Source organism: Drosophila persimilis, unplaced genomic scaffold (genome assembly GCF_003286085.1).
Source record: "Drosophila persimilis strain 14011-0111.01,24,50 unplaced genomic scaffold, DperRS2 tig00000977-arrow-arrow-pilon, whole genome shotgun sequence".
Taxonomy (NCBI): Eukaryota; Metazoa; Arthropoda; class Insecta; order Diptera; family Drosophilidae; genus Drosophila; species Drosophila persimilis.
This window is the reverse complement of record NW_020825387.1, coordinates 340,539-360,854: the sequence shown is the minus strand read 5'-3', so window position 1 is coordinate 360,854 and position 20,316 is coordinate 340,539. Positions and strand designations below refer to the sequence as shown.

The 20,316-nt window shown below is 45.6% G+C and overlaps 7 protein-coding genes across 9 annotated transcripts in view; 3 read left to right on the top strand and 4 right to left on the bottom strand.

Moving 5' to 3' along the window:
* The window catches only part of LOC6601000 (vitellogenin-2), a 28,654-nt gene extending 27,646 nt beyond the window's left edge, over positions 1–1,008 (bottom strand). The window contains exon 1 of the mRNA XM_026993950.1: positions 990–1,008. The gene's annotated coding sequence lies outside the window, so the exon portion shown is untranslated. The remainder of the gene's footprint in view (positions 1–989) is intronic.
* A 6,869-nt stretch (positions 1,009–7,877) lies between these two features.
* LOC6600997 (zinc finger protein CG2199) lies at positions 7,878–10,385 on the top strand. The gene is made up of 2 exons (XM_002026116.2): positions 7,878–8,024; positions 8,097–10,385. The coding sequence occupies exons 1-2, from the start codon at positions 7,890–7,892 to the stop codon at positions 10,137–10,139; spliced, it is 2,178 nt and encodes a 725-aa protein (XP_002026152.1). The 5' UTR covers positions 7,878–7,889; the 3' UTR covers positions 10,140–10,385.
* A 9-nt stretch (positions 10,386–10,394) lies between these two features.
* LOC6601029 lies at positions 10,395–15,124 on the bottom strand. The gene is made up of 4 exons (XM_002026115.2): positions 14,666–15,124; positions 13,809–13,881; positions 12,153–12,422; positions 10,395–12,091 (listed from the first exon to the last, which is right to left on the bottom strand). The coding sequence occupies exons 1-4, from the start codon at positions 14,711–14,713 to the stop codon at positions 10,590–10,592; spliced, it is 1,893 nt and encodes a 630-aa protein (XP_002026151.2). The 5' UTR covers positions 14,714–15,124; the 3' UTR covers positions 10,395–10,589.
* Positions 15,125–15,298: 174 nt separating this feature from the next.
* On the top strand, positions 15,299–16,521 carry LOC6601028. The gene is made up of 3 exons (XM_002026114.2): positions 15,299–15,331; positions 15,391–16,158; positions 16,215–16,521. Exons 1-3 carry the CDS (start codon positions 15,323–15,325, stop codon positions 16,428–16,430), a joined length of 993 nt encoding a protein of 330 aa, XP_002026150.1. The 5' UTR covers positions 15,299–15,322; the 3' UTR covers positions 16,431–16,521.
* Positions 16,522–16,636: 115 nt separating this feature from the next.
* On the top strand, positions 16,637–17,447 carry LOC6601027 (augmin complex subunit msd5). Its single transcript, XM_002026113.2, has one exon. The coding sequence runs from the start codon at positions 16,652–16,654 to the stop codon at positions 17,369–17,371; it is 720 nt and encodes a 239-aa protein (XP_002026149.2). The 5' UTR covers positions 16,637–16,651; the 3' UTR covers positions 17,372–17,447.
* LOC6601026 (augmin complex subunit msd1) lies at positions 17,368–17,908 on the bottom strand. The gene is made up of 2 exons (XM_002026112.2): positions 17,857–17,908; positions 17,368–17,802 (listed from the first exon to the last, which is right to left on the bottom strand). Exons 1-2 carry the CDS (start codon positions 17,891–17,893, stop codon positions 17,417–17,419), a joined length of 423 nt encoding a protein of 140 aa, XP_002026148.1. The 5' UTR covers positions 17,894–17,908; the 3' UTR covers positions 17,368–17,416.
* A 148-nt stretch (positions 17,909–18,056) lies between these two features.
* LOC6601025 (acyl carrier protein, mitochondrial) lies at positions 18,057–19,417 on the bottom strand. 3 transcript variants are annotated; one of them, XM_026993902.1, is made up of 5 exons: positions 19,352–19,417; positions 19,110–19,269; positions 18,697–18,783; positions 18,480–18,617; positions 18,057–18,345 (listed from the first exon to the last, which is right to left on the bottom strand). In XM_026993902.1, the coding sequence occupies exons 2-5, from the start codon at positions 19,257–19,259 to the stop codon at positions 18,166–18,168; spliced, it is 555 nt and encodes a 184-aa protein (XP_026849703.1). In that variant the 5' UTR covers positions 19,260–19,269; positions 19,352–19,417; the 3' UTR covers positions 18,057–18,165. The 3 variants fall into 3 exon arrangements, with proteins under 3 accessions (XP_026849703.1, XP_026849701.1, XP_026849702.1); XM_026993900.1 differs by lacking the exon at positions 18,697–18,783; XM_026993901.1 differs by lacking the exon at positions 18,480–18,617 and having other exon boundaries at positions 18,682–18,783; positions 19,352–19,415.
* Positions 19,418–20,316: the final 899 nt, after the last annotated feature.

Here is a 20,316-nt window from a genome sequence, read left to right as displayed (position 1 = left end):
TCACAGCAGCAGTTTACCCTTTTTTTCCCTCTCTTTGCTAATTGGATCTTAAATTACAGGCCTCCCTTCTAAACAGCTGAGTGGAAGAGCTGGAAAGGGGCGGCAGGAGGGGGGGTAGATACTATATTTATTGTATCTTTAGTAGGGCACACAGCTGTTCCAGCAAGCATTCAGATTGAAGGAGATTTATCGCTTAAGCCAGCTGCCAGCACGTGGAGAGCCACACACACACAGGTCTCCAAGCACCTCCTTCCATTGGCAGCTCCTTGGGCCAGAGAATTGGAATCCATTAGCCTTTATTCGCTCAAGAAATATCCCGCCTGAATGTGCCCCAAAACGTGGGCTGCAACGAAAATCAACCCATCAATCAGTCATTTTCCGAACCGACCCTGAAGTCGGAATATAATCGATAGAACAGAACAAGGCAGAACCGATTGAACAATTTGCCAATTTGCACTCTTGAATCGATTTCCAATTTGATTGCACTTTGATTTTCATTCGGATCTAGCGAGTATTCACATTTTTTGTGGCACCGCACAGGCGCCACAGCCTCAGCCACAGCCACTAAATTTATGCATAAATTCGCCCAAAAAAAAAAACCAGAAATAAAATCCCAATATTTGTTTTTTTTCAGATTTTGTGGAATTCTCGCGCAAATTCTTAGGAAATCGCGTAAAAGCGTTAACCACAAAGAAATCAAATGAACAAAATCAAGAAACCGAGGCAAATACACTGCAAGAAATCACCAAAAGTGCGGGTAAGTAAATCAATCTATAAAATTATATATTCCCATGCTCTGAGTCCCCTTAAAAACATTAATCCAAGGCCTTCACTTAATTTAAACATCTTCTTACATCCCTAAACCATATTTTATTCCAATCGAATTACTGGAAATTCTTTCTTCTAATTTGTATATCTCTATATTCTACCCTCTCCACACTTTTTGGATAATCTTTTCCTTTCTATAGAGTATACGTACGTCTACTTACCTTTTGGCTTGTCTTCTCTTTTTGTGTGGTTTATTCTGCTTTATTTTATTGAAATTTTCTTGTTATTTCGCGGTGGACTTTAGACATTGCAAAACAACAACAAAATGTGACGCATTTGTTGCTTATTTGCTGCGGAATTTTGTGGTTCCTTATTTTTGTTTTTTGTTTTGTGTTTGTTTTTGATTTTTTTTTGTTGCTCGATTCGATTGTTTTTCTTTTTTGTGCGATGTGTCAATGAACGCGTTTGCTCACGTTTTCTTGTGGCTTCGTTCTTTCGTGGATTTCCCTCGATATTTGTTTGGATTTTCTTTGTTGGTTTTTTCCTAAAATTTGGACACTGGCGTTGCCTGGGTTTTCCCGGTTTTCAGTTGGTTTTTTCGAACACGGGTAAATGTTTTGCTGGTGCCTTCCTGAAGAGAACTCCCGCTGCCGGGCAATGTCATTTGACAACTGTCAATCCGAAAAAATTCGAAATATTGAAGAGCCTCTGGCTCGGGCTCTGGCTCTGGCTCTGGCTCTGCCTCTGGCTGCTGCTCTGTCACACGTTTCATCAATTTTTCATTTAAGTTTAAATATAAATTAAAATTCCACTACACGTAATGCCAGCTCCCCGCCCGCCTCTACCTCTGCCTTTGCCTTCGGCGGGGCGCAACGAATTCTCTTTGCCTTGCATTCCACAGACACGTCAACGACGACGGTGACGTGTCTGCTCCCCCTCCCCCTCCCCCCACCCCCCTGCCACCGTGCGAATCCCCATCGATACCCCAAATATACCCCAATGTATCTTTTGCTCTGCTCATTATCTGGCGACCGAATGCCACATCACGTACACACGAAAATCCAGCCAAGTTCTGGCCACATTTACGTGCCCCAAAGGTTCCATTGATTCTCTCGAGTTCTGTCCAGCTGTTGCCGAGGCGTTCGCAGTGGGCAGTGGGCAGGGGGAAGGGGCGTGGCATATCGTTGTTAAAGTTCACTTAAAACTTTGTCATTTGTATGCGACGCTGCGGCAGTGTCTCTGGGGCATGAGAAAGGTCATGCGAGGTGCGAGGCGCGAGGCGACAGCAAGTTCGTTGTCCAAGTCTTTTGATTGAAATGATTGAATGTTTTGCCCATTACCGGAAGCACAGCCGGGCCGACAAGTGCCGATGATTGAATGCGATACGGAGGAACGTGGAGGAAGTGCCACGGGGGCGGGGGCGGGGGGGAATGATTGAATGACTGAATGATTACCGTGGAATATGGCTAATACTGCATGCCAGTAGGAATAGCAATGCAGGAGAGCATCCTAGATCCGATCTGAAATACGAATGGGAATTGAATTGAAAAGAGAATTGAATGTCCCATGAAAGGATCAATAGATCCAAAGACAAATAAAAGCTAACTTCTACAGGGGATTCCCCGGAATTCTTTAATTTTTTGTAGTAGAGGAATAAATCAATTAAATAATCATTCAATAATTAAGTGGATTTGCCGAAGGTTCTATTGCCAGATGCCTGGAATACACGGCTATAAAGCCATCAAATTGTGGAACAAAAGAAGCCTCAGAAATGTTCTTGGGATTGATTTCGGCTATGAGAAATGATGACTCAATGCGGATTGTGGTGGAATGTGGGGAATACCTCAAAGATCGTCTCATAATATATGTAAAAATCGAATTTTTTGCAGCATCGACTTCCCCGTGACATCTGATATTCTTTTGCCTCTACACTCATCGCGATTTCTGACTAATTTCCGCTCGACAGCGAATGATTCATACATAATCTATTCAAACATTCATCAATTAATGCCTGAATTTTCCAATTGAATGGATTTTCATTTGATTTTCCACAGATACTTAATCTACCCACTCCCTGCCCAAAAGGTGTCCAAAAGAGTTGCAAAATCCATTCATTTCAATCGGTTTAAGAGTGTCGCGACGTGCCTGATTCTCATGGCAAATAAATGAACCGAATCATGGTTTGAATCGTTCATAAATTGCGTATTTCAATGAATATGTTTTTTGTTTTGTTTTGTCTTTGTGCAGAAATCGAAACGAAATCGAAGCACAAATTTTGTGCACATTTTTTGCACATTTTGCTGCTATAATTAATTGAACTTTTATGCGAAATCGAATAGGAATCGCCAATAGAAACCGAATTCGAAATCGCAGGCAAAAAGCAGAAGCAAAAACAGAAACAGAAACAGAAACAGTAGCCATAAAACAAGACAAATGGCCAGATAATTTTATTCGATTCTCGGTTCGGTGGCTCACATTTCGCATTGATAAGCAACGCGAGGAAGCGGGAGGAGGAGGAGGAGGGGCCTGGGAGGCATCATCGTGATAAGGCGGCCAGGGGCCAGCCAGTCGAGGCCGCACATTGAGAAAATGCTTCCTGTAATGCCACCACCGCCGCCGCCGCCGCCGCCGCCGCCGCCGCCTGACATTGAACCAAAGCACTGTACTTAGACTCGTAATACACCGAAACCCCCCTCCCCCCTCCCCACACTCGTGGAATGGGACTCTAAAAATCTAGGTAATTGTGTCTGCCGCTCATAATGCTCCGAAAATTATTGTCTGTTTCGTCTGGAAATGTGTGAGTAATGGAAAATAGAATATAGAAAATGCTCGCACACAACTCTGATTGATTTAGAGATCATTTTTCATACTTCCTTCTGAAAGGTAAGTACTGGAGTGGAACTCTTGATGTACAAAAAAGATGGAAAACAAACATTTCACCCAAAAGGGGTTCATCGGGCTTTAGTTTTTTTTTAATAAAGATTGCAACAAACTTGTGGTCGAAAGTACTCGAAATCTTTGGCAAAACTTCCCCCCCAAACGGAACGGCATACTCTAAAGCCTTTAATTTATTTTAAAAAGAGAACCAATGTAGATTTCTAATGAGCATTTTAAAAATAAATGATCTCAATTGGTTTTTTGAAAATTGAATTAAGTGCTCTACAACCTCAGATTTTCCCATTTCCCACTTAGTTGTCGTTTAAGAGAGACTTTGAGGAAAAACTTGTATCAAGAATCATCTTTCTTATAGAAGAAGATCGTAAAAGCCTATAAAAATACCCAAATAAAAATCGAAAAATCGATTAAAGTTAATAAAATGATTAAACTTGTTTAAACTTTTTCAGTTTCAATAAATTTAGAATATAATATCAGGACAAAAGTATATAGCAATGGGTGTAATGGAAGACCCTCGAGGAATATCAGTTTCAAAATTTCAGTAATACAAAATCTGTGAAAAATAGCAGGGCTTACCGATTGATTATCCTTCAAGAAGAAAAGATTATCCGAAGAAAACCATAGAGAAGATTCCATGGACAAGGAGTAAAGTCCGGGTTCGGGTGTTCTATCTATAAGCTGGAACTTCCATCTCCAAAACCGTATATACTACATCTAAGACTCTCCCCTTACTGATCCATCAACCATCCAAACATCAGACACAAAACGCCAAAACCAACCGCAACACTGCCTCTGCCTTTTGGCCCTTTTTTTTGGGGGGGTCACTTCCGGGTCATGCCCTGCAGCCCAGCCCGCATCTGTGCCGCATTTTGCACTTGTATAAATTTATAGTATAAATGAACTGAACTCTGGGGGCGCTCCTACGGAAGACATTAATTAGTTAATTGTTTTGTTATTGTGACAAAATACGCGCCGCGCCGCACCGCACCGCACCGCCCCGCACCGCACCGCGCCGTTCGATGATTGATGGCCGTTTGATTTTTGTGGATTTTGTGGAACTCTGGAAATTAGCCATCATTTGTTGGCCTGCCTGTCAGCAGTTGGGGCTGGAAGGGCGGGGGGTTGGGGGGGGTGGGGCGATCATCAATCATCAATCCGTCCAGGACTCTTGGATGCCACAGATTCTTTGGAATCAACCAGCAAACGGATTCCCTTGCCACTTCCTACGGAGAGTTCAATTTGTTCTTCTAAGATCTAAGATCTGCTTTGTTTTTTTTCTGCTTTGTTTGGTTTTGTGTGTACTTTTGTTCATTTAATAGCTGAAAAGTGATGCTGGCAGAAATGCTGTGTGTTCTTTTGTTGCTAATGATATGGGGGGATATATATAGCATATAGAATGTATGTATATATATAGATAGTCATGGCATCGCGCAGCATCAGGTGTATTTTTTGATTTGATTGATTCCTGTTCTATTGTCTTTTGTCTTTTGCGGGATGGGATAATCATTCAATTAAATGCCATTACAGAGTGGTTTTCGGGTTTCTTTTCCGCCTTTAAATTCGAGGGATACAAAGAGGTCACTGGGGCGATCGGTCTTTTCCTGCGGGGGGGAAAGGGGGAAGCCTCTCTGATAGATTAATTTTCATTGCGCTCATTATGGTGGATTCTTTATTTTTAGAACCGTGTTTGTTTGTACTACTCTGAAAATAAATCTCAGTTCTGAGCGAACAAAGATATTTCCTATTTATAAAAATGTAAAGACATAATGGCCGGCAATTAGCTGAGGTTTTGTGTGCCTCCACACTTCCGCTTTTTCGGGCTTTGGGGCCTTAAACCATATTAACGCACACAAAAATAAACCCAACAAAGATCCATCATGTTAGAACTTTTGAACCTTAAAGGTGACTGGTAAATGGAATGAGATTGTTTTCAATTAAATTTCAGAGATTTTTAAGGCATTGAAGTGATTAATTCGTGAAAATCATTGCTCCCGAACGAAACACACACAGGAAAGTGTGTGTGGGAGGGTGCCCCCACTGGATTGGTATTGGCATTTGAATACCCTGCAGTCTCTGTGTGTGGCCTGCATAGGGTATCTTTCTCAGCAGCTGGGAGAGCTGGGAGGCATTGCTTTTTTTCGGTCATTGGGTCATTATATGATAATGAACCCCCCCACACAGAAGCTTCAACGTTTTCTTGTAATTTGTTTGGCCTTGAAGCCTCGCGGCTTGTAGAAGATTTCACAGCCAGCCAGCCCCAAAAGAGAGAATATACAATGCCAACAGCAGCAGCAACCGCAGAATATAAGCCAAAGCCAGAGCTAAAGCAAACGATCATAGACCTGCCGTAAAGCATGGTTTCAGCTTCAGCTGGAGGTCAAACCCGCTGTGCTGTGGAGGAAAATCAAGTTTACAAAACTCCAAAGCAAGTAATTACAGCGTTAGAGTCGAAGTCGAAGTCGAAAGCACCAGTAGCCACCATCCATGGCGGTTGATAAGAATCGCTGCTGCGCTGGGCTAATTAAAGGCGACCACAAGCAGCCTGGAGAGAGAGAGAGAGAGAGTTCAAGTACACCAGAAAGCAATGGCATGGTATGGTTGAAGGCAAAGAAGTCGATTCCCCATCAAATCAATAGCCAATCAATTCAGTCAAGCATCAAAAATAGAAACTACCCGTATGTATAACCAATGTACCCCCATCTGTAGCGGTAGGGCAACATTTGGCTACTGTAAAGTGTTGAGACAAGACAACCTGTTTATTAAATTCACTTTGTTGGCCAGAAAATCAATCAGCAGCAAAGCAGCGTAACAATAAGCATTAGATGTTGTGCCGTGTGGCCTTCATTTGTGCTGTGAACTTGAGACATTGGACGCACTCTCGCACTCGCACTCGCACTCGCACTCGTAATCGCACTGTCAATGCGGAATCCGCGCAAACGGAATTGAATTATTTTTGCGACAAACTGCCTCGAAAAGTTTAACGACTCGCTCCAATTGTTGGCCCCACAAACAGTCGAGTCGGAATCTGTTGCTGGGAGATAAGCCAAAGTGGTAATTGGCACATTTTTGGCTTAAGTGAATCGAGCTTAAGCGCCTAAGGGTAATGATCTGGACAAGATTTCCTTAATTAAAGTGAAATCACCAAAAACCAAATATAAAAAACTATTTTTAAAGTACGCGCCAAGTCGTATCGATTATCGAATTTATCGACTACATCGTTACGGTACATCGTTAACTAACGTTGCGGCCTACAAAACACATATGGGAATTGCGCTTAACAGCAACACAAAACATCCCGTTTACGGTATTTTATATACTTTTCGGTATATGCTGAGGTCAAAATTGAGCCGACGGTATATCGGTATATAATGGTATATTTTGTCAATTTCATCAATCTATTTTATTTTCAACGGTAGAAATCCAATAAAAGCAAGTATTGAAAATAAGCCTCAAAATCGAGGCATATGAATAATTCGTCGGCATATTTTGAAAATGAGACCGTATATTTCGGTATTTATTTGAATCGGGTAGAATCTGTAATAACCAGTTCACAACAATGAGTCCCATTCTATAGACAAACATGTTGCTAATTCCATGTATGTGTACCCTGGGGAAATGGATGTTATAGAACTGAGAAAATGTTTGTCATCCCAGGCTCCGTAGGTTACAAGATACTTATCATATGAATGAATATGTCTGAAACATATCAATTTGGGATAATTTCTTTATTAATTACGTTTTAAAAACAGTTTGAAAAACATGATCTTCATATTAAATTAACGAAATAGGGTATAGAAAGACCTATACACGTATCATGTTTTCAAATACCAGCAACATTGCGAATGTTTTTTTTTGTTGAACTATTTTGTTTAAACCTTGTTTTACAAGCCAAAATACAATAAAAGCAAGGACTAAAAACTCGTACATTTTGAAAAAATTGATTCATCAACGGGTTAAAATGATGTGGGCAGAACTAAGGGTTTCAGTTAGCCAGAATTATTCCACGGAATATGAAAATCGAGAAATATGCCTAACAGAAATTTAATTAGTCAGTATATTTACGGTAGATTTTGACAATGCGACGGTATTTCTCAGTATCTTTCTAAGGGTCAGACCGCATTTATGGCCGCGGCCACACTATCAACCCAACAAAAAAAACGTGCTGTCAGAGTCGCGCTGAGTTTTTGAATTTAGGCTATTTTTTCTGTTTTATTGTTTTAACAAATATGGTTAATGCTAAAAAAGATCTACTGTGCGACTACTGTGGCACCACCAATGAACCCGGCAAGATTTTGTCGTCCAAAAAGGCGTTTTACGGCAACAAACTTAGCGACATTCTGCACGCCATCACACAACGCCATGTAAGTACAGGCTATGGAAAATAACAAAAACAAAAATATGGCCCTCTGATAATTGGGGACACTTTATTTCAGATTCCACCCACTTCGGCCATCAAGGTGTGCTTCATTTGTTTCTTCAAATTTGTGCAATGCGAGCGCACAATACAGGAGGCTCGGGAGTTTGTCGACAGAAAAATGAGCGGCAACGCCGAAGAAGAAGATGCATTGGATGAGGCGGAGGCAGAGGTGCCAAAAATAAAGCAAAAGCCAATGAAGAAGCGTAGTTTCTCCGTGCCTGGACTTGGGACCTTGGACCCGTCAATGACGACGACTACGACGTCGTCGAAAATCGTGGCACCAAAGCCCAAACGCTCTGTCGGGAAGGCTGCTGCTCCAGTGGGCGAGGCGAACGATGATAATGATATTCATCTAGATGACTCCGTGTCACTGTTGCCGGCAAAACCGGCAATCGACAAAAAAAACACCTCGGTGCTGGGTGTATTCGGTATAGCAGCCGAGAATCCTGTCGATTTGGAGGTTGAGGTGGTGGCGGATAGCGAATCGGAGGAGAAGGGACTAATACCCGAAACATTCGAGTGCAAGCAGTGCGACTTCAAAGAGAAGTACCCAAAGAAAATGAAGCAACATTACATAGAAGTCCATGGACAGCATCGTCCTCGAATTTACTTTTGCCCAATGTGCACAAAATCGTTCGGGGTTGCCAAAACCCTCAAGGAACACGCCAAGGCGATCCATGGCCTTGAAATGGGTAAAGAAAAGAGCGGCGCGGGCAGGGCTAAGACTGTCGAGAAGGAAGTTCAGGTGGCGAAGGACGAAGTTCCGGCTGTAAAGAAAAGCAAAAAGACCGCTGTGAAACTGGTAATGGAAAAGGCAGTAGAGAACGAGGCTGCAGCAGAAGATGATGGTGAAGAGCATATCGAAGTCATAGAAGCAAAGAGCCCTTCTCCTAAGAAGCAGAGCGATGTACAGCCCCAGACACCTATTAAACACAAGTCTCCACAGAAGCTTCAAACTCCAGTCAAATCGGTGCAGAACAATGATGATCCAGATACGCCTGGGCTGTCTGTCATCCGAGCCTTGAACGAGCACAAGAAGAGGAAGGATGTGACCAACACGGAGTACACATTTGCCATCAACGGGTCGAGTGCCTCGACGCCAAAGCCAAACGGCACGGCAATGCTGATCTGCAACATTTGCGAAACGGAGCAGCCGTCCGTCAAGATGATGCAACGCCACATGTCCGAGTCGCATGGAATTGAGAAACCAAAGATATTCAAGTGCCACAAATGCGAAAAGTCGCTGGCCAGCAAACAGTCGCTGAACTATCATTTGAGCTCGCATTTGGCCCATCCCGATGCAGAGGTGAAAACCAAACGGAAAATACTACACAAGAAGGAACCTCCCCTCAAGCGAAAGGAGAGTTTTACAAGCAAAGAAGTGGAGGACGACACCGACGATGTGGCTGATGGGCCGCCGTCTTCTCCCCTCAACAAGAGCAAGAAGCTGTCGCTGACCTCCAATGTTCTGGCAGTGTCCTCTCCCGCCAAGAAGAGCAAGAAGATGTCTGAGACTGCCAACGCTGTGGCTGTGCCTTCACCCACGAAGAGCCAAAAGGAGCCTACGGTCTCGCTTGTCTCAGACGAAGAAAAATGGGTTCTGCCGCGTCCCAAGAAGGCGAAGAAGGAAAAACAGTCATCGGAGTCGGAGTCCGTCAACATCTCGAATAGCAACGAGCAGAATGAATCGCAGGCCTATCCTCTCGAAGATATGTCCGAAGTCAACCACAAAGTCCAGCCCCACAAGCGTGAAATGCTGTCCTCCACCTCCGAGTCCACCACCGCAGACGAGTCCGAGTTCAACTGCAGCCAGTGCCCGAAAACTACCAAATCGCAGCGACGTCTCGAATCGCACATTACCAAAATGCACGGCCAGTCGCTCAAGTGCACCCACTGCTTCAAGAAGTTCCACACTCGCCAGTCCTATGTGGTGCACTTTGATGAATGCGAGGGGAACGAAGAAAACCCAGGACTGCCGTGCGGCGTACGCAAGTGCAATAAGAGCTTTGAGGCTCTTAAATTTTTGGAGGAGCACTTGAAGAAGCGCCATCACTGGTAGACTGGAGACCTGAACATATTTGCGACCACAATGAGGAGGGAGCACCCCACTTAAATTTAAGAGAAGGCGCCACTTGTAAATTCAAAATGTACACGGATGTACATTAGATGGCATTTTTGGCACTAGCACGAGGAGGCTTTTCCACCGCTCCAACTTGACCTTTATTTCTTGTTAAATTTTTAATTAATTAATTTTTATTTTTTGGAAAATAAATGTAGACGAAAAGACATTACACAAGAAGAGAAACTTTGTTGGTTTTTGCATTTGATTTCCATTATATTTCCCAGCAAAAAACAGAAGAAAAACACGTCTAAAAAGAGGATTTGGATGCGGATGTGGATGTGGATGTGGAAATGGAAACAACATAGAATATTCTCTAATTACACTTTTTCTACTTAATGTAAATGATGATAACGATAATGGTGACGTGGGAGGCCAGCTGTCCCGTCTTCAGGATGTCGTGGTGGTCCCCACCTTGCCATGGATCTCTGCCTGGGCGATCTTCATCACATCGAGGGCTCCCTTTTTGATCAGCTCCTCGGCGAGGTTCTTGCCCAGCAGATTCGCTCGCTCGTACACCTGTCGGCTGTAGCATGGATGCTGGTAGAGGCCGCAGAAGAGATTGTCCACGTCCTCAATGAGCACCGTCTGGGGCTTGGGCTGCTCCTCGTCCGCGTAGTCGAACATTTGCACTGTCTTCTGGAGGAACGGGCACTTGGCCGGGGCTCCGCTCTCTTTGGGCGGCGCCTCGAGGCCACTGCCCTGATGCATGGCCGCGAAGGGGCACTTGGAAGACACCGTTGCCACATTGTCCACCTCGTCACCGATGCTGCTGCCAATGCTGGCCCGACTGCTCGGCGGAGTGGGAAGAATCGGTTGAGCAGGTACGGCCCCGGCTGCTGCATGGGTCACTGGACACTTGCCGGCCTTGGCATACGAGATCTTCGTCTCATTATTCACGTAGGGGCACTCGCCCATAAAGTCCACGCCCACTGGCATCTGCAGGGGACAGTGGGGGGTCGGGTTGACATTGGAAGATGTATCTGAATCTCCTGCTGCATCGCCCCCCGAATGAGAGATCACATCCCTCTGCATCGGACACCGATTGGCATTGGTGGTGTCGGCATCTCCTCCACCTGCATCTCCGCTGGCGCCCAGAGTGTTGTTGTTGCTCAGAACAGGGCACTGGCTGGCCAGATCCGTCAGCTGCTCCACGCTGTACCCCGCCAGAGCCTCGCAGGCAGCCACATCCTCACAGATCACCGGGGGACTACCCTGCGGGCGGGGTGGACTACTAGAATTCGAGTTGGAATCGGAGGAGCCAGAGCCCGAGCCCGAGCTGCAGTTCCCATTCCTTGGTCGCTTGCAGGCCGGCGGGGAGTCGCAGCTGCTGCTGTTTTCCTGCTGCTCCTGCAGCTGCTGCTGCGCTCCGCGTTTCCCCGTTGGCTTCTCGCTCAAGGCGCACGACAGATGGTTACGAATCTCAATGGCACCATCCAGACTCCAGACAGCGCCCGTGAGGGACAGGCCCACATCCTGGCTGTTGGCGTTCAGGGGTTCGCCCTGAAGATTGCTCCAAACAGCCACCGGGGCAGAGCAACCGCCACCCAATGTCTTGAGGAAGCTCCGCTCCGCCAGAATGCGACACGTGGTGTTCAGGCACATGAGTTTCTGCAGCATCGCCAGCACTTGGACATCGTTTGCGCGACACTCGACGGCCAGGGCGCCCTGTCCGACGGCATAGAGGAGATCGGTGGGCTCCAGCACCTGGCTGATGCGGCTCATCCATCCCATCCGCACAAGACCCGCCTGGGCGAGGATAATTCCCGCGAACCTCGAGTCGGCGGCATCAAGTTTCGCCAGGCGCGTGTTCAGATTCCCACGGATATCGCAAACGATTAAATGGGGATACAGCCGTCGTATCTGTGCGGTGCGTCGCAGCGAAGAGGTGCCTAAAAAGAGGGAATCCCTTAGATTAGACACGATCGAAGTGTACCCTCTCTGATCTCTCACCAATCACACTTCCTTGTGGCAGAGAGGCTATCGTATGGCCCTGGAAGTTCTCGCGCAGAACCAGAGCATCCCGGGCATCCTCTCGCTCTAGGACTGCCCCAATGGCCATGCCCGTCGGTAGAGCCGTTGGCAGATCCTTCAGCGAGTGCACCACAAAATCGACACCGCCATTCCTTAGAGCATCTTCCAGGTCGCGGGTAAACAGACTTTTTTCACCAATTTTGGGCAGTGAAACATTAAGGACACGATCTCCGAACGTCGACATGGTGTCTGCAGAGAGGATAAGATTGTATTAATGGTAATTCGGTGACTCCTATAGATCTAAGATCTATATTCTTCCTCCCACTACCTATCTTTAGTCTGTAAATCATCTATTATCTCTGGAAGGGTTGTACCCCTTAATTGCATTCTCGCCTGTTAGATAAAGGGGAACCGGAACGCAACAATAGCCAGTAGCCAGTAGCCAGAAGCGTACCCCCTCCTCTATTCTCCCTTCCATTCCAGAATTATGACAACAATCAAGCGGACGACATGCCATGCCACCATCGAAGTATCTATCTATCTATCTATCTTTGACACTTCCCGCACCTCACCTCACCACACCACACCGCACTCTTCCGCTATCGTCAGCACGCAATGATAATGTTATGTATTTTGCGAGGCGAATGTTTTGCTTATCGTCCGAGGGGGGGACGGGACTCTGAATATAATTTGAATATTGTACTATGCAGAACAGTGGAAGAGGATGTTGCGTGCTTGCGACATTTTCATGAAATATAATATCGATCAAAGGAGTGACATCACATCACGGCATATTATATTCCCCCCACTCACTGTGCTATGCACAAACCCCAAGATGAATCATTCATTGTACCGTACTTCTACAAAATTATAAATTCCACATCTTATCAAAGTCCAAAAGGTACTCCAAAAAAATTGTCTGATTAAAATGAATATTTCAAAAGATTTCGCTGCTATTTCAAGCGATTAAAATGTTTTGGAATATCTAATCGGTACAATTTCACAGATACATATGAACAGAACGAACTGCCATTAATGCTGCAATCAGATCGGATATGCATATACATACGCACTATATGTGACTTATACACGTTTTGGTGTCCGAAAGAGAGTGGTTCGATTTGCGTGTGTGTGTGTGCATGGCATAACATTTCGGCACTCGTTCGGCCCTAATCTCGAAAACAAAAAGCAAAAGCAAAGGCAAAGCCAAAAACAAAACCACAGCAGCATTGACATTGAACAAAACTCTTTGCCAAAATGATGGCACGTGAGCGAGTGAGAAAGAGAGACGATCGTAACGGAAGAGGCCAAATAAAAGCAGGAGAAGAAGTGAAACAGCAGAACCGGCTGGGCTGGGCTGGCGACTGGCACCGTTAAAGCAGCAAATCAGCAAATCATATGCAATCCATTCGAAACGAACGAAACATTTGTTTTAGTTACTATCAAAATACGATAAGACCTAAGACCCGATGATATTCCCGCGAGTCATGCTTCGAAAACATTATTTGAAATAAATACAAAAAACCCCGCCTTCCGCCCCCCGTCCCATACGCAAACGCAGCATGAGTTCTGCTTTTTTCAAAACACTACACAGCACAACACAACACCCCACTACACACACATACTTTCACTTACGTATCTCGAACCGCTGCTTGGGATACAGTTTCTGGAGTCGGCCGATGACATGTTTGGTTTGAATGAGAGCCAGCTGTAAGCAAAAGTAAAGAGAAAATAATTAATCAAAGTCGCTGCTTGGCGCGCTACTTAAATGCTAAATGCAAATGAGCCTCAAGTGATCGGAGTGAGAGAGAGGTGGAATTGGGGCTAAGTAAGGCGACAGCGGTTGCCCATTAAAAAAAAAAAACCAAGTAATTTCAAATATAAATTCCATCAGCAAAGGTGGCCTTCATTTTTTTGTTGTCGTGTGTAGAGTTGTGCGCACAGCGCCAAAGGTGGCTCCGCTTGCAATTAACAAAAAATAAACCTCAAATCCAAAAAAAAAGACCACTCTCTCGCTCACACACACACACACGCACGAATATTTCAAGCCAAGGCAGCAGCTTGAGAAGAGATCGTGTCGTGAGTGAAAAGCACCACAAATCGAGTACACATATGCCTCTCCTTTGCCCCCCTCCTCTCTTTAGTAAAGTGCGTGCCTTTGCTGTTGCTGTGCGAATTGTGTAACAGTGACGAAAAAGCATAGACACCACCGTGTGAGGGGAGGGATAGCGGAGCGCGCAGCGAAGGCAAGCAACAAGTCTCATACAAAAACAGAAACTCTTGCATAAATGCGGGCACCGTGCGAGTGAGAGAGAGAGAGAGAGAGAGAGACACAGGGAAAGAGGAGAAGGATGGAACGAAGGGGGCTTGACACGCGCTAGACAAAATGTGATTGAAATTCAAATGTACAACAAAATGAGTATTTTAATTTAAAGCGGATGCACATGTGTGCACATATCTGTAAAACTTTGCACTGTCGATAGTCCACTTACCTCGCTCTTCCGCGACCCCACTCGTATGACCTTTTCCTGCGCAGACATGCTTTTAAGTTAAATTTTAACTAAGTAGTATTGCACAATAATTTGTTTATGCTAGGTTATTTGTTCGTTGTATTGTTGTTGGTGGCTGGACGTCGTGGATTGGAGTAGTAGGAAGAAGTGAAAGTGTGTGCGCGGGGACAGCTTTCGGGGTCACACGTTGCCAGCATATATGCCAGTAGAGAGAGAGAGAGGGAGAGAGAGAGAGAGCGAGAGCCTGTCTTCCCAGATGATGAACGATGAATGAAAACGTAAATGCACGCACTATCCAAGACACATAGTTGGATTATTGTCACGTTGGCTTTGTACTAATCGGTTGGAAGGCGACTCGATTCAAGAATCAATTGGATTTTTCGCTGGCCGATACTACGTCCGAGCAAAAAGAATTGCAGCAAGACATTGGAGATATTGGGGGCGCAGCACAGCAGCAGAACAGTGGGGCTTGGAGCTGGCAGACCGCCGATAGAAGGGTTGGGGATAAATCGATAGCGCTATCGATACATCGGCGACGGTCAGTCGATAGTAAGACATCGCCACAATCAGCTGCTTGTCAGCAAAACAAATATCAAAACAAAGACGATACGATGCGAAATTAAAAGAAATCCAATAAAAATGTTTCTGGTGAGCGAAAACCAATACAAAAATTCTCGTCAAAGTCCCTAATGTAGCTATCCGCACAGTTTATCAGCCGTCCCATGGGGACCCTGGCCAATCGCATGCAGGCGATTCGCGAGCGTCTCGGCGATGATGTGACTGCCCGGCTGGATGCTCTCCATCTGAACGCCCTGAGGACGGGACTGGTGTCCGTGGAAGATCTGCAGGAGGCCTATCGCAAGACGCGCGACATAAATCGCAATCCCAATCGCCTGAATCACCTGTGGCTCGTGGGAATCGTTTTCTTCATAATGGTGGCCACGCCAGTCTTCTACGAGACCATATCGTTTCTGCTCGGCGTGCGCTGTTTCCTGCCCAACAACTACCTGGTGTGGGAGGCCACGCGACCCATCAGCGATTGTGCATTCTGCAAGGGCGTGCAGGGTCCTCTGATTCTGTCAAATCTGACGCGTGAGGAGTTTGCCCCCCACGCATACTCCTCCCTGCCGATCATTGTGAAGAAGGCCGTGGCCCACTGGCCAGCCCAGAAGAGTCTGAGCTTTGGCTACATCCGGGATCTGTATGACAGTGTTCCCGGTTCCATAGAATCCGTGTGCCAATTCCAGCACTTCAACTCGGACTTGAAGTCCCTCAAAGAGGTCTTTGAGATGCAATTGGAGCGGTCAAATCTCAGCCAAGGAGCTCCTTGGTTTGTCGGCTGGAGTGTCTGCCATCCTACAGTCCTCGCAGAGCTAAGGAAACTCTATCCCCGGCCACATTTCCTGCCCGAGGATGCCGAAATGCCACACACGGACTTCATATTAATGGGCTACGAACAAGGCGCAGTGATGCACGTAAGCAAAGGAAATGCTCTGACAGATTCCATATTTTTGTATATGTTTCGTTGTAGCTGGAGTACATGCCACGTCTGATGTGGCAAGCCCAGCTGAAGGGCAACAAGAGCTGGTACTTGGCTCCGGCACCTGAATGCGACCATCAGTGCCAGCCGTTTTCCTTCTATGTAGAGCCGGGCGATGCCGTTCTTGTGGATACACGCATCTGGTATCATGCCAACACCATACCAAAGGGTCAGTTCTCGCTCACCGTTCAGTCCGAGTACGGGTGACCGTGACCGTGACCCCGTCCACTCGTCCATTAAAAGTCTGAAATTGTTCATTTAATAAATCATAATAGCATAATGCTAATTACAATTTGAATTCCAACGTTTCCCCGCTCAGTATCGATTACCGAGATGGACTGTTATCGCCAGGGTTGCTTCAGTGGCGGCGCAACACAATTCAAAAGAAAAGAAAACACGCAAAACATACAAAAAGGAAATTCACAAAAATGGAAGCGAACACCGACTTTAGCCAGTTTTGCGCGAAATTAAAGAACGAAAACTATGTGAAACACGTGAAGGCCTTGCGGGATTTGTGCGTCACCAAGTCGGTGATGAAGCCCACGACGTTCTTCGAGAGTCTGCCGAAAATGATGGAGGAGGAGGCTGCGAAAGCACCACCAAACAAGGAGTTGGGCACGGTGGCCGACTATGCGGAGCTCTTCAAGTCGCTCGACGAGTATCCCAGTAACCTGCAGAAGATCCCCAAGAAGCGAGAGACGCAGCGCGCTGCCTCCTTGGAGCAGCCGGAACTGGCGGAGGGCATGAAGCGCCTGGAGGAGCATCGCAGTGCCGCCGAGGTGTACAACGAGTTCAAGGGGTTCCAACGGAAGCTGGCCAAGGCCTACGAAGAGGCAGCCGCCCTTCAGAAGGAAGAGGCCGTGTACATAAAGAAGCTTGCGCAGCTGCAGACCTTTTCCCAGCAGATAGAAAAGCTAATGCCGACGGAGGCCGAGGCACCGCCAGATGCATTCACAGCCGATGAAGAGCAGAAGCTGATGGCAATCGCCGAAAGCATGAAGCAATTGAACTACTTGCGATCGAACCGTCTCCAGCTGCCGCATCCAAGCGATGTTTTAGCTGGTGGCAGCCTGGTCGCACGCCTGGAAATGTTTGTGGAGGTCCTCACCTTCACTCTGATGCAAATATGCTCCTACACTGCGGCTTGATACATATTATAGATTTATTATTATTCAGCTATTTAACAATAAATTCTACGGCAAGTCGTCGTCCTCTGCATCGAGATCCTCTTGGTGGGTCTTCAGCTGGTGGACAGTGTCGCACAGGGCCACCAGCTTGCGCACAGTACTGGCCAGGTGCTCGACGCGTTGTCGGCACGCCAAGACCCCATCCAATACGCTGTGCTTGTCGTCCCGCTTTTCGCTGTTTTGCTGCACGAGCTGCTTGAAATTCTCCAATATCTTGACGAGGGCCTGCTTGCAGACTGGCTTCACGTTGACCAGCTTTTGAGCCCCCGGCGCAGCTGCGGTCGGTGCCAGGGCTTTTTTTTGCGACTCGATGTGGATCAGGGTGTTGTTCGACTTCTCCATGATTTCGTCAATGGTGGCCGCCTGTCGTTGCATAGTCTGGCGATTGCTCACTGCAATGGAATACACTTTACGATGATCCAAAGTGCGTTTTGTTCAATATTTACCCAGTCCCGCCAACAGTTCGTCCACAGCATCCGGCATTTCGAATTGTTTTTGTTTTGTATCGCCGCTGTGTTGCATCTCACGCGGTGATCGGCCTGCCTGATAGTAACTATCGATAATAGCTATCGCATTTGAATTGAGTGGATTGCGGCATAAGGCCATGCTACCTGCCCCTCCCCTTTTGATTTGTTCACATGGAAAATATTGATTAAAATTTGGTTTTATTCAGTTGTTCAAATTGTATTTGACCTCTCCTCGATTTAAAATTAAAGTGTAATCTGTTTCATGGTTTGCATTACAATTATTACATTTTATTCATACACATCCTCCTTGTCGGCGACGTACTGAATAATGTCGGCAGGTTTAAGCAGTTTCTCGGCATCGGAATCTGGGATCTCGAATCCAAACTCATCCTCCATGGCCATAATGACCTCCACATGGTCCAAAGAGTCCAGGCCCAGGTCATTGATGAAATGGGAGTCGACCTTCAACTGCAAAAAGGAAAAGAAACGCATGAGTACACATATCGAGAAGAGTTTTAAGTGTTTGAGTGAATGCTTCAGTTCTTTTTGTGGCTATAAATCAACTGGCAAAGGCAATTTGTGGCATTTGTCTTGATCTTTACCTGGCTGGAATCGATCTTGTCGTACAGGCTCAGCACAAGCAAGACGCGCTCATCGATGAGCTTCAGCGACAAGGGCGGTTTCGCCGAGTATCTGCGCACCGATTGCGTTTGCCAGCGACATCTGCTCGACACCATCTCCTGTAGAGATAAGAAGGAAACACACAACCGAGTTAGTGGATCCTTGAAGGGGCTTGAAGATTACCTTATCGGCCGTCACTTTGTCGTAGGCGGACACGACTTTCAACACGCGAAACTTGATGTCCTCAATGGTGCGTTTGGCGGAATAGCTACGCAATGCGAATTTCTGTAAAAATTGATAATGAAATATATTATAGTTCAACACACACACACGCACACAGATGCAGGCCGGTGACTGTGCATGAGCGAGTGTGCTTGTGTGTGTTGCGTGAAAACAATCATGTTTTAATGCAAAACAATGTGATGCAATCATTTGGTTTGGGTCTCTGGAATCGCATTTACACATCCTACAGCACCAGACACCTTTTCAGAGCCTACATTACACACAATCTCTGCCGACGGGGGCATTTACAATGAGGTTAGGGTATAAATCGATATAACTTGTGGTTCCCATCCACAGAAAACCACTAATCCCCTGGGGGTTCTGCTTACTTGGCTCACTTGATTGGCCACGGCCGGGACGGCAATCCTGTGCATCATCCTGGCCGCCTGGGACTGAACCACGGCGCTGCTGGCCATCCGTTTGGTGCCCAGTGCCGCTGCCAGTCGGCCGCAGTTACGCGCGATTTGTGTGAACGACATTGTGATTCTCCTGAAAAAGAAACGGTATGGTGATCAGGATTAAATTGCGGTTCTGCCAATGTAAAAAATAATAATTATTGGACAATATTTACACGGATTTTCAAGATTATGTAAAAGTTCTGGAGCAAATGTGAGTGTCTCGTATATCGATAAGAAAAGAAATCGAACTTAACCCACTTAACCCCCCTCTATTTAAACAGTTCAGCGACTTGAGGTAAATGGCGGCAAATATTATTGATTGTACATTTTTCTTGTAGATCCAAGTGATATTTTTCTTCTGAACTTAAAAAATACGATATCTTATTAAATAATATTTACACGGCTTTTTCAAGAATATGTAAAAGTTCTGGAGCAATTTGTCAGTGGACTTATCGATAAAATATACACCAGGAATACACCGAAATATACCGTCTCTTCTTCAAAATACACCGTAAAGCTTGGCAGTTTTTGTTTTCATATAAGCCCCATGGAAGCGCCAGTGTAAAAAACCTCCATTATCCACTTTTGTTCCTTTTTTTCCGACATTGTTGACAAAATTTAGATTTTGCTGATCATAAATTAGTTTCTGATGTTGTATGGGCTCTAAATGGCTCTTCTACACGATTCTTACATTGGTGCATTGGACAAGAGGGTATGACCATAACGCCTTTTCAAAATGACTGGAAAATTTTAGAAAATACTATGAAAACTAGAACCACGTGCAAGGTTAGCTAAACTGGCAAGAAAATCAGAGGATTTGTCGAGCTTTTGACCCCAGTTATACCCTGGTACGTCGTCTCATTTTCAAAATATACCGATTAAAGAAACGAACTTATCCCACTTAACACACCTCTATTGAAACAGGTGATCCACTTGAATTATGCCGCGAAAAATAATTCTATTATTTACACTTGAACTGCCCTAATTCTTTACGTGAAGTGTACTTTTAATACCCAATGGTAGATTCTGTGTCGAATCGGTATCGATAATTTGTGGATCGTTAAGGCGGGGCTTCTGAAAATGGTCTTGAACTCGAAAAAATGAGCAATTTGCCATGTATATTTGGCATTAATCATTC

Bases quoted from the DNA above. Each gene is read 5' to 3' on its own strand.
- LOC6600997 (XM_002026116.2), top strand. From the start codon at position 7,890: ATGGTTAATGCTAAAAAAGATCTACTGTGCGACTACTGTGGCACCACC. The intron at 8,025-8,096 runs GTAAGTACAGGC...ACTTTATTTCAG, and splicing joins ACGCCATCACACAACGCCAT to ATTCCACCCACTTCGGCCAT.
- LOC6601029 (XM_002026115.2), bottom strand. From the start codon at position 14,713: ATGTCTGCGCAGGAAAAGGTCATACGAGTGGGGTCGCGGAAGAGCGAG. The intron at 12,423-13,808 runs GTAAGTGAAAGT...TCCTCTCTGCAG, and splicing joins CAAGCAGCGGTTCGAGATAC to ACACCATGTCGACGTTCGGA. The intron at 12,092-12,152 runs GTGAGAGATCAG...CCCTCTTTTTAG, and splicing joins GCCACAAGGAAGTGTGATTG to GCACCTCTTCGCTGCGACGC.
- LOC6601028 (XM_002026114.2), top strand. The intron at 16,159-16,214 runs GTAAGCAAAGGA...GTTTCGTTGTAG, and splicing joins AACAAGGCGCAGTGATGCAC to CTGGAGTACATGCCACGTCT.
- LOC6601027 (XM_002026113.2), top strand. From the start codon at position 16,652: ATGGAAGCGAACACCGACTTTAGCCAGTTTTGCGCGAAATTAAAGAAC.
- LOC6601026 (XM_002026112.2), bottom strand. From the start codon at position 17,893: ATGCCGGATGCTGTGGACGAACTGTTGGCGGGACTGG. The intron at 17,803-17,856 runs GTAAATATTGAA...ATTCCATTGCAG, and splicing joins CGAACTGTTGGCGGGACTGG to TGAGCAATCGCCAGACTATG.
- LOC6601025 (XM_026993902.1), bottom strand. From the start codon at position 19,259: ATGTCGTTCACACAAATCGCGCGTAACTGCGGCCGACTGGCAGCGGCA. The intron at 18,784-19,109 runs GTAAGCAGAACC...CAATTTTTACAG, and splicing joins TGGCCAATCAAGTGAGCCAA to AAATTCGCATTGCGTAGCTA. The intron at 18,346-18,479 runs GTAAAGATCAAG...TCCTTTTTGCAG, and splicing joins ACAAGATCGATTCCAGCCAG to TTGAAGGTCGACTCCCATTT.